Here is a 12,004-nt window from a genome sequence, read left to right as displayed (position 1 = left end):
GGCCTATTTAACTCCAAAATGGATGAAGAGATGGACAATGTTGAGAAGGCCAAAGTCACAGCAAAAAAGATGGGAATTGGAGTTAATCCTCAACAATTTAAACCTAGACGCTGGTACCGCCAGCTACACTCACAATACCAACGATACCAGAATGATCGCCCTAGATTTCAACAAAACCGAGTACCTAGTCAACAACAGAGGCAAAATAAGGGACAATTTCCATCTTCTCGCCCTAGGTACCAAAGGTGAAAGCCCGATTTCAATGACAAACGACGTCTGTGACTACATTCCACACGACATCAACCCTACATTATTCGGTCACCGACTCTCAATGTTTCTCCCCACTTGGAAACATAAAACATCAGGCACATGGGTACTTTCCATCATTGTCCAAGGCTATCGCATAGAGTTCGATGCACCTCCTCCATCGGGCATCATGCACATAACACCTCCAACAATGCCTTTAAACAAAGAGGTCCGTGCCCTTCTTGCCAAAGGTGCCATCATACCAGTACCAATGGCCCATCAACATCAAGGGTTCTACTCCCAATATTTTACAGTAGCAAAGAAGGATGGCGGCCTCAGACCCATTTTAGACATTCGGGATGTAAATTCTTTCATAACTACAAAAAAAATTCGAATGATATCCCTTGCTTCAATTCTCCCTCTTCTAACAGAACAAGCCTGGTTTGCCTCAATTGATTTAAAGGACACCTATTTCCACATCGATATACACTATCACAGCCAGAAATATCTGCGCTTTGCCAAAGGCGACCATGCTTTCCAATTCACTGTCCTTCCTTTTGGACTCTCAACAGCCCCACCAGTCTTCACGAAATGTATGGCTGTCGTGTGTGCCTTTCTAAGACAACAAAAGTTTCAGGTGTACCCGTACATAGACGACTGGGTCATACCAAGGACTTGACTGTTATCCAGAGTCTATTGACGGATCTAGGCCTATATGTGAACAACAAAAAATCTTGCTATCACCAGTGAAATCCATAAAATTCATAGGAGCCATCCTCGATGCAGATTGTGCCAAGGCCTTCCTACCTGTAGAAAGAAAAGGCACCATCATACATCTGGCGCGCAAGATCATGTGCCGCAGCAAGCTATCACCATACAATGGATGTTAAGGCTCATGGCGGCCACGACCATGGTTGTGCCTTTTGCTCGGTTAAAAATGAGAACAATGCAACTTTGGTTTACGAGAGCCTTCAATCCCACAAGAAACGCGAGGTACCTGTACAAGTAACCAGGTCACTCTTGTGGTGGACTCTGCCTCGAAATCTAAGAACAGGTATTCCTTTTCTCCCATCAACACCTACAGGAATTGTCACCACAGACGCATCCACCACAGGGTGGGGAGCACACTTTTTTAGTTTCGTTCAGTCGTTTCCGAATCTTCGTGACTTCATGGACCAGCCCACGCCAGAGCTTTCTGTCGGCTGTCGCCACCCCTAGCTTCCCCAAGGTCAAGTCTGTCACCTCCAGAATATCATCCATCCATCTTGCCCTTGGTCGGCCCCTCTTCCTTTTGCCTTCCACTTTCCCTAGCATCAGCCTCTTCTCCAGGGTATCCTATCTTCTCATTATGTGGCCAAAGTACTTCAGTTTTGCCTTTAATACCATTCCCTCAAGTGAGCAGTCTGGCTTTATTTCCTGGAGTATGGACTGGTTTGATCTTCTTGCAGTCCAAGGCACTCTCAGAATTTTCCTCCACCACCACAGTTCAAAAGCATCTATCTTCCTTCGCTCAGCTTTCCTTATGGTCCAGCTCTCGCAGCCATAGGTTACTATGGGGAATACCATTGCTTTAACTTTGCGGACCTTTGTTGTCAGTGTGGTGTCTCTGCTCTTAACTATTTTAGCGAGATTTGTCATTGCTCTCCTCCCAAGAAGTAAACGTCTTCTGATTTCCTGTCTGCAGTCAGCGTCTGCAGTAATCTTTGCGCCCAGAAATACAAAGTCTGTCACTGCCTCCACGTTTTCTCCCTCTATTTGCCAGTTATCAATCAAGCTGGTTGCCATAATCTTGGTTTTTTTGAGGTTTAACTGCAACCCAGCTTTTGCACTTTCTTCTTTAACCTTCGTCATAAGGCTCCTCAGTTCCTCCTCGCTTTCAGCCATCAAAGTGGTGTCATCTGCATATCTGAGATTGTTAATGTTTCTTCCTGCGATTTTAACTCCAGCCTTGGATTCGTCAAGCCCAGCACGTCACATGATGTGTTCTGCATACAAGTTGAATAGGTAAGGTGAGAGTATACAACCCTGCCGTACTCCTTTCCCAATCTTAAACCAGTCCGTTGTTCCGTGGTCTGTTCTTACCGTTGCTACTTGTTCGTTATACAGATTCCTCAGGAGGCAGACAAGATGACTTGGTATCCCCATACCACCAAGAACTTGCCACAGTTTGTTATGATCCACACAGTCAAAGGCTTTAGAATAGTCAATAAAACAGAAATAGATGTTTTTCTGGAACTCCCTGGCTTTCTCCATTATCCAGCAGATATTGGCAATTTGGTCTCTAGTTCCTCTGCCTTTTCTAAACCCAGCTTGTACATCTGCCAATTCTCGCTCCATGAATTGCTGGAGTCTATCTTGCAGGATCTTGAGCATTACCTTGCTGGCATGTGAAATAAGTGCCACTGTCCGATAGTTTGAACATTCTTTAGCATTTCCCTTTTTTGGTATTGGGATACAAGTTGATTTTTTCCAGTCTGATGGCCATTCTTGTGTTTTCCAAATTTGCTGGCATATGGCATGCATCACCTTGACAGCATCATCTTGCAAGATTTTAAACAGTTCAGCAGGGATACCGTCGTCTCCTGCTGCCTTGTTATTAGCAATGCTTCTTAAGGCCCATTCAACCTCACTCTTCAGGATGTCTGGCTCTCTGACCACACCGTCTGACCTATCCTCACTATTATTATCCTTCCTATACAGATCTTCCGTATATTCTTGCCACCTTTTCTTGATCTCTTCAGTTTCTGTTAGATCCTTGCCATCTTTGTTTTTGATCATACCCATTTTTGCCTGGCATTTACCTCTGATGTTTCTAATTTTCTGGAAGAGGTCTCTTGTCCTTCCTATTCTATTGTCTTCTTCCACTTCCGCGCATTGCTTGTTTAAAAATAATTCCTTATCTCTTCTGGCTAGCCTCTGGAATTTTGCATTTAATTGGGCATATCTCCCCCTATCACTGTTGCCTTTTGCTTTCCATCTAAAAGTGCAAGGTCTTTGGTCAAGCAAGGACAGATGCAAACATATCAACCTTTTAGAACTGTTAGCTGTTCAAAAAGCACTCAAAGCGTTCCAGACCCAACTTCATGGTCAACACGTCCAAGTAACTTCAAACAATACCACGGTTGTATTTCATCTGAACAAGCAGGGAGGAACCAGGTCTTTGCTCCTTGTACATTTGACAATCCAAATCCCAGAGGAATCACCATAACTGCAGTACACATTGCAGGAGGGCACAACCAATTAGCAGATCAACTGAGCAGGGCTATGTCCACTGCCCACGAGTGGCAAATACATCTGCATGTAATCAACAGTATCTTCCATCGATGGGGGACCCCATCTATTGACCAGTTCGCAACAAGCCAAAACACAGTATGCAGAAAATTTTAAAGCAGAGCAGGGATAGGAGCAAATTCAATGGGAGATGAGTTCCTGTTCAATTGGATACAAGAATTTCTTTATCTGTTCCCGCCATTCCCTCTCCTCACGAAGATAGTAGGGAAATTGATAAGGGACAACACGAACTGCATCCTAATAGCTCCTTGGTGGCCCAGGCAGACCTGGTTCACCTCTCTTCTGGACAGGTCTCAAGGACGCTTTTATCGTCTGCCACTCAGACAGGACCTGTTGTGTCACAGTCAAGGACGGGTTCATCACCCAGACCTTGACTCACTGCATCTGACGGCATGGAGACTAATACCAATGTAAACCAGGACTCCTACTTACCTGAAATCTAGACAGTTCTGGATGCAGCACTAAGACCATCGACTAAAATATCATACAAAAGGAAATGGAACCTTTTCAAAGTTTGTTAGAAAGAACAACTCAGACCCAATTGATTGTTCTATTGATACTATTTTATTGTTTATGTTAAGTTTAATACATAAAGGTTTGAAATTTTCTTCACTCAAAGTTTATTTGGCTGCAATTTCTGCACGTCACAACAAGGTGGATGGATTTTCAGTTTTCTCCCATCCCACAGTTAAAAAGTTTTTAAAGGGTTACCTTAACTTGCATCCTCCTACGAAATCTCCTGTCCCTACATGGAGTCTGTCTGTCTGTCGTACTACATGCATTACTCTCAAAGCCCTTTGAACCACTGGCTACTACAGATCTATGATTATTAACACTCAAAGTTGTTTTTCTGATAGCTATCACCACGGCTAGAAGGGCTAGTGAACTCTCCGCTCTTAGAGTGGATGAACTGTACCTAGTTTTTCATCTTGATAAAGCAGTCCTTCGACCAGACCTGCAGTTCTTGCCCAAGGTTATATCTTCATTTCATGTCAATCAAGTCATAGTACTCCCAGCATTTTTTCCATCTCCTACGTCTGATCTTGAACGATCCCTACATATGCTGGATGTACGCCGAGCCCTGGCGTTCTATAAATCACGCACAGAGTCTATTCAACAATCTCAGCGCTTGTTCATTTGCTATGGTGGGACCAAGAAGGGTCTTCCTGTCTCAAAGCAAAGGCTATCATCTTGGATAGTGCAAACTATAATATTAGCATATGAGCTAGCAGGGTTGGAAACCCCTAAGACCATTAAGGCACATTCCACAAGAGCTGTGGTGTCGTCATCTGCATTTGAGAGGGGAGTCTCATTACCTGATTTGTGCTGGGCAGCCACATGGTCAAAATCTACGACCTTCATCAGGCACTACAGGTTGGACACTCGTTCCCGAGCCAACTGTGCCTTTGGAAGGGCTGTCCTTTCTTTTATTCTACACTGACACCTACCCACCTACCCACAACAAGTCAGCTTGTTAATCGCCCAGATGTGTGATGCACAGAGACCACGAAGAAGAAATGCAAGTTGCTTACCTGTAACTGTAGTTCTTCGAGTGGTCATCTGTGTAGTCACACAACCCACCCACCATTAATTTACTATTCCTCAGTCATGAGGCTTTGTCTCAGGAGAACTGGGGATTGGGCGGGAACTCTCCTGGGCATGCGCACTACGGAGTGGGGGAGGGTTCCCGCCAAAATTACTCTCAGCTATAGAAGTCTTCTCTGCAAGCGCAGAGCCCATATGTGTGACTGCACAGATGACCACTCGAAGAACTACAGTTACAGGTAAGCAACTTGCATTTTCTGATCCTCCTTGAATGCATTTTAAGATACATGGCGTTAGAGGCATGTCTAACTAGCTTTTGGGGGGCAGGAATAGGATGAGAATGTAGATGCTTGTGAATCTCTATCCCTCCCCTCTTCCCTTCCCACCCACTGGAAAAAACACTTTCTGGGGTGGGGAATCCACTATTCGTGCTGTAATAAATTTAACAGGAGTTGCTTATGAGAACTTTTCTTTTCCCTATAGCCTTCAAATATTGAGTTTGTTCTGACTTTACACTGTTGGTTTTGCCCTACCCTGTGCCTGTTTACACTTCCCTGTGCCTGTTTGCATTCTCCTTCCCTCTTTATTGTTTACTACAACTTATTAGATTGTAAGCCTATGCGGCAGGGTCTTGCTATTTACTGTGTTATCTGTACAGCACCATGTACATTGATGGTGCTATATAAATAAATAATAATAATAATAATAATAACTGAACATACTCATGTTGACCTTGGAATTGACACAGTTTCAAAGCAACAGACTTTTCTCTACAGTTAAACTTTTGAAAAAATGTGTGTGTGTCATATTTTCAGGAGTCGTATGTATGGAAAATGTATCAAGAAAGATGCTGGGATTTCTTCCCAGCTGGAGACTGCTTTCGTAAACAGTATGAAGATCAACTTGGATAACCTTATTAACTAAGAAGTTATTGCACTCAAACTTACAAGAGCTAAATAAAAATCAAATTCTTATCATTTAATGGGATAATATAGATATTACATATGTTTAACGTCTCCATACAATAAAATAGTTTGCTTAATTTTTTTGAGGATTCAGCTGGGCTTTTTGCACCTAGCGGAAACAACCTTACATTGTCTCAATTTCAGTTTTATTTTTGGAAAAGGACAAAAAAATGCTTACAAATTTCAATTCAGTATTCTAGTTCAGATATTAGTTGAGTTTAACCCAACCCTTTATGGAATAGGAAATAGCGTAGTTGAAAGGGCTATATAATATTTTGTTACATACAAAACATCTGCAACTTAAGAACATGAATGTCAGGTGACAATGCCTCAATTATTGACTCATGTTATGATATTAAACAATATTTCAAACAGCCTTGAAATACTGACAGCCCCCATGCCGTTCCTTAGAGAAAGGTGGAGGTAGAAAGTTTTGAATTCTTCAATACTTAAAACTTTTGAAAATGTATTGTCCCTAAAATCCTAATTAAGTGCCTTAAATCTTTGCAGACATAGCTATGCAAACTTTTTTTTTAACTGTTGGCTTTTTAGATTGACATTTTTGTTAATTACTTGTGTTGCTTTCCTGTCTTATTGTATGAAATACTTGAAGGTTAGTCATAAACTTGTTCCCAAACAGCTTATTAGATGCGGCTGAATAATAATAAAAAAACCTGTCTCACAACCTTACAAAATTTAATTTTAAACTAAACAAAAATAATGCTTTATGGTAAACTAGTGATAAAGTTGCTATGTTTATGTATATTTCTTTCTAATAAAAGTATCCACTGCAATAAAGAATTTAAAAAACAAACCTTCATGTTGCCGTGTTTCATTGTGTTAACCTACGAGAAGTCACATCACAATTTATATCATAAACACACAAATGCATTTACTAACATTATTTATTTTGCAACAAGCTCTAGAGCAACATAATTCAAAACTGTTACATTGTCTGTATTGCTTTGCAGCCCAAACCACCTTTGAAACATTTTAAATTTTCTACAGAAAAATTCAAATAAACATTACATTCTGATGCAAAGAACTCTGCATCACCTGTCTTATCTGGAGGGTATTCAGATTTGTTGTTTCAAATTGTCAATGCAAACAAAGTTAGACATGTAACAATTAAAAATCAAGATGAAGGGGTTGTTCCATTAAATACTTGTACACAGAGATATGTTATACTGAGCTACTGTCATGTTTATGTATCTTTAGTTACTTGCATGACAACCGAAAAGCAGGCCTTAGGAGATCATGCTGTCTAACCAGTCTTCAAGGTCCTCCTCAGTAATATTTTTGGATGTAACTTCCTGCTGTTGAGATGCTGAGCAAATTTCTTCAGTTCCATCCAGTTCTAAAAAGTCAGAAAATAAAAATAGAAAATGAAATAGTAACCCCTCTGGGGATGAAAAGGCAAGGAGAACTGACAAACTCCAATACTGACATGCTAGAGAGCCTTAGGAAGCAGATTCCCTAAATTCTGGCCTCTGAGGGAGGATTGGATGGCTGAGTTCCAAAAAGATCAGTTACAAGCTGTGAGCAGGGATCTTCCAGAAGAGAAATAAAATAAAATAAAATTGGGTCTCCCTCCAGGCAAGGTGGAAGCAGCAGCCAGGCACCTGTCCATTGTGCCTGGGTCCAGCTCCAACTGAGAGCCCCCTCCCTCCTGCTACCAACTGTCGCTGCAGGGGCCATCAGTGGGAAAGGAAGCGGCAGCCAGGCATCCCTCCATCGAGCAAGATCAGGATAAGGCTATTAGAGGGAGAGGGAAAGGAAGCAGCTGCTGAACTTTGAAACTATGAATCTAGTGTCTGAATTTGCTTTCCCCCCCTCCCAATCCCCTTTCCTTTTATGTCATGTTGTTTTAGATTGTAAGCTTGTGGGCAGGGACTGTCTTAAGAAATATTTTTTAATATATTAAAAAATATATTAGGCACTCTTGAATGAAACGGATTATCTAGATCCATTTCAATCGGGTTTCAGGCCTGGTTTTGGAACGGAAACTGCCTTGGTCGCCCTGTGGGATGACCTCTGTCGGGAGAGAGACAGGGGGAGTGCGACCCTGTTGGTTCTCCTGGACCTCTCAGCGGCCTTCGATACCATCGACCATGGTATCCTTCTGGATAGGTTGTCTGAGCTGGGAGTTGGAGGTACTGCGTTGCAGTGGTTCCGCTCCTACTTGGATGGCCGATTCCAGAAGGTGGTGCTGGGGGATTATTGCTCTGTGCCGTGGCTCCTAAGCCATGGGGTTCCGCAGGGCTCTATTTTATCCCCTATGCTGTTTAACATATACATGAAGCCGCTGGGGGAGGTTATCCGGAGATGTGGACTGAGGTGTCATCAATATGCGGATGACACCCAGCTCTACCTTTCCTTTTCATCAAACCCAGGTGAGGCAGTGGCTGTTCTGAACCAGTGCCTGGGCACGGTAATGGACTGGATGAGGGCTAACAAACTGAGACTCAATCCAGACAAGACGGAGGTACTGTTAGCGGGTGGTTCATTTGTCCGGCGAGGTGATGTTTGCCCTGTCCTGGACGGGGTTGCACTCTCTCTAAAGGATCGGGTCCGTAGTTTGGGGGTGCTCTTCGATCCAGAACTGTCACTTGAGGCACAGGTGAACTCAGTGGCAAAGAGCACCTTTTATCAGCTTAGGCTGATATACCAACTGCGCCCTTATCTGGACAGTGATAGCCTAGCTACAGTTATCCATGCTCTGATAACCTCTCATTTGGATTACTGCAATGCGTTATACGTGGGGCTGCCTTTGAAAACGGTCCGGAAGCTTCAGCTGGTACAAAACAGGGCAGCCCGTTTACTAACAGGGACTGGCTGGCGAGATCACATTACGCCAGTCCTTTTACAACTTCATTGGCTGCCAGTCCAGGTCCGGGCCCAATTCAAAGTGCTGGTATTGACATTTAAAGCCCTAAACGGTTTGGGGCCAGGTTATTTGAAGGAACGCCTCCTCCCATATGTACCTACCCGGACCTTAAGATCATCTACAGGGGCCCTTCTCCGTGAGCCCCTGCCAAAGGAAGTGAGGCAGGTGGCTACTAGGAGGAGGGCTTTCTCCGCTGTGGCACCCCGGTTGTGGAATGAGCTCCCCAGAGAGGTCCGCCTGGCGCCTACACTGTACTCCTTTCGTCGCCAGCTGAAGACCTTTTTATTCACTCAGTATTTTAACACTTAATTTTAACTTAAATTTAAATTATACTGTTTTAACTCTGTATTTTAACCTTATATCAATTTTGCTGCGTGGTTTTATCCTGGTTGTGCTTTTTATATTGTATTTTGTATTTGTATTTTTAACTTGTTGGTTGTTTTATGATGATTTTAATTTTTGTGAACCGCCCAGAGAGCTTCGGCTATTGGGCGGTATAAAAATGTAATAAATAAATAAATAAATAAATTTTTGTAAGCTGTCTTGAGAGCCTTTTTTGGCTAACGGGTGGGATAAAAGAGCTATAAGAAATTATATTGAGAGAGAGAGTCAGAGTCCACCCAATTTAATATGCTGCCCCAAAGAAACACTTGAAAGTTATAGGCCTTAGCTAGACCTAAGGTTTATCCCGGGATCGTCCCGGGGTCATCCCTGTTCATGTAAATGACACACAAAATATCCCAAGAGCAGGCAGGGACAACCCCGGGACGATCCTGGGATAAACCTTAGGTCTAGCTAAGACTATAGCGAAATTGTTAACCCAAGGGAGAGATTTCATCTCTCTGATGAATGTAATGTGCCAAGGGTTAAAAGATGGCTTCTCTGCCAAAGGGTGGTTACAGGTGGCTACATGCCAGATTTGCATTCCTTAATGGTGGACATCATGTCCTAGCAAACAAAGGGAAAAGAGCATTGAATGTAACCGATGACTCATTGAGACTGTGCACCTTAACTTGTAAATTGAATGGAACTTAACTTGCTAATCCAGAACTGACCAATAGAAAGGTTAGAAAGAGACTAACACCCTCTTGTAGTCAGGGCTTATATATACTGTGAGATTCCTTTGTTCAGGGGCGCCTCCATTTTATGGAACTGGAGAGCGCCCCCACACTGCAATATCGGAATTAAATGGATTAAGTGTATTCTACTACAGGAGTTCATGGAGACCTCTCAGCTGGGCAAACTCCTTGCTGTGTCAGGCATAATGGAGGACAAGAACCATAGCTCAGTGGTAGACTAAATGCTTTCATTGGAGAAAATTCCTGATCCACTCTCTGGCATTTCTAATTAAAAAGAATCAAGTAGCAGAACAGTGGGAAATACCTTTTCTGAGACCCTGGACAGCCACTTCCAGTACAACAGGTAATATGGGCTAGATGGACAAATATAGTCTGACCTGATATTAGGCAGCTTTCTGTGTTCCCTCAACACACCAATTTAGTACTAGGAATGTGCTATCATCCCTCAGACCAGAAGGCTTGGGGTGATCTTGAGATGGAAAATGAAATCAGGGAGGCCTCCAAATGAGGAAGTGTTTCTAATAATGGATGAATGCATGTTCATGACAAAGAGGTTAAATTTCTTGATGTTCTAAATCAGTGGTTCCCAAACTTTTTCAGGTAACCGCCCCCTTGGTTCCACAAACTCATGCCCAGTGCCTCCTACCCTATACTATAAAAAACATTAAGAATAGCGGTTTTCAACAACCCACTAAGGAAGATAATAACAATAAAATTCAAAACAGTAACAATTCAATATTTATTCAAAATCCAATTACATTTTTTTAGTTTATTCAATTAAACATAATTGATGAACTTGATCCAGTGATATCATCTTTTCAAAGTCTGATAGTCATTTAGCAAGAATATTAGATATCACATTTAGTAACTAGGGTAGAGTACCTCACTAATCTGTAAATTCTTAATGCTCCTCTGGATCGTGCTGGTCTGGGCTCCTGGGCTGAGCAGCAGCAGCCAGGCAGAGGAGCTGAGCAGCTGAGAATGAAAAAGGGGCCGTGCTGCGCACGGGAATCACCTGCCACAGGCTTGCCGAGGGAGGGAGGGAAAAGAGAGCGAATGCCTCTGTTTTGCAGCCAGCATGGCAGGGCACACCAAGCAGGGTATGTCTTTTCATTAGCATTTTGGTGCTTTTGAAACATTTCAATTCGCCATTAAAAGGACTCTTCTTAAACGGTATAAATACATGTGTGGATTCTTCCCCTATGTCTTGGGAGCAAACTACCTTCTCTCATAAAAATGTCCCTGAGTTTTAAGACCTTCTGGAGAGGCACTTCTCGGAAAAGACCACCTCGAGTGCCCCCCTGCCGCCCCCTTGCCTCTTAACACACCCTATGCAATCCCACCGCCCCCAAGGGGGCAGTACCGCCCACTTTGGGAACCACTGCTCTAAATGACTGGAACCGAACAGGGGGGAGGCGATCACGGATTTAATCCTACTTGTTGTTGCCCAGGACCAAGTATGAGATATAAATGTTGTTGAACCAACTGGAAACACTGACCACAGTTATCAGATTTGATATATATTCAAGTGGGAAATTGCCAAGGAAGTCCGAAACAGTCACATTTGACTTCAAAAGAGGAAACTTCTCTAAAACAAGGGAACTGCTGAAAAAGAAGTTGAAAGTGAAAGCCAAGAAGGTTAAATCCCTTGAAAATGCTTGGAATTACTCAAAACCACAATAATAGAAGCTCAGCTAATATGTATAACACAGGTTAAGAAAAGTAGCACCAAGTCCAACAGGTCACCTGCATCTTTAACGAACAGGGTCAAGGAAGCTATTAGAGAAAATGGTTCCTTCAGAAAATCTTGCCCAAATGAAAATAAAAGGGGACATCAAGGCCAACAATAAAGAATTCTTCAAATATATCAGAAGCAGGAGCGAGCCAGAGAGGCAGTTGGACTATTGAGTGACAATGGAATTAAAGGAGTACTAAAGGAGGATAAGGAGATTGCTGAGAAGCCGAATTAATTCTTATCTGTCTTCATGGCA

At 42.7% G+C, this 12,004-nt stretch overlaps 2 protein-coding genes across 2 annotated transcripts in view; one reads left to right on the top strand and one right to left on the bottom strand.

The window, feature by feature from the left end:
• The window catches only part of RYR3 (ryanodine receptor 3), a 401,651-nt gene extending 395,506 nt beyond the window's left edge, over positions 1 to 6,145 (top strand). Inside the window, exon 104 of the mRNA XM_063117743.1 lies at positions 5,898 to 6,145. Coding sequence (XP_062973813.1) covers positions 5,898 to 5,993 — 96 coding nt within the window. The 3' untranslated portion in view covers positions 5,994 to 6,145. The remainder of the gene's footprint in view (positions 1 to 5,897) is intronic.
• A 15-nt stretch (positions 6,146 to 6,160) lies between these two features.
• AVEN (apoptosis and caspase activation inhibitor) overlaps positions 6,161 to 12,004 on the bottom strand; it is a 139,632-nt gene continuing 133,788 nt past the window's right edge. The window contains exon 6 of the mRNA XM_063117734.1: positions 6,161 to 7,404. Within this exon, the coding sequence (XP_062973804.1) occupies positions 7,295 to 7,404 (110 nt within the window). The 3' untranslated portion in view covers positions 6,161 to 7,294. The remainder of the gene's footprint in view (positions 7,405 to 12,004) is intronic.

This window comes from Elgaria multicarinata, chromosome 2, assembly GCF_023053635.1.
Source record: "Elgaria multicarinata webbii isolate HBS135686 ecotype San Diego chromosome 2, rElgMul1.1.pri, whole genome shotgun sequence".
NCBI lineage: Eukaryota > Metazoa > Chordata > Lepidosauria > Squamata > Anguidae > Elgaria > Elgaria multicarinata.
The sequence above is the reverse complement of the archived record's forward strand: the minus strand, read 5'-3'. Positions and strand labels throughout refer to the sequence as shown.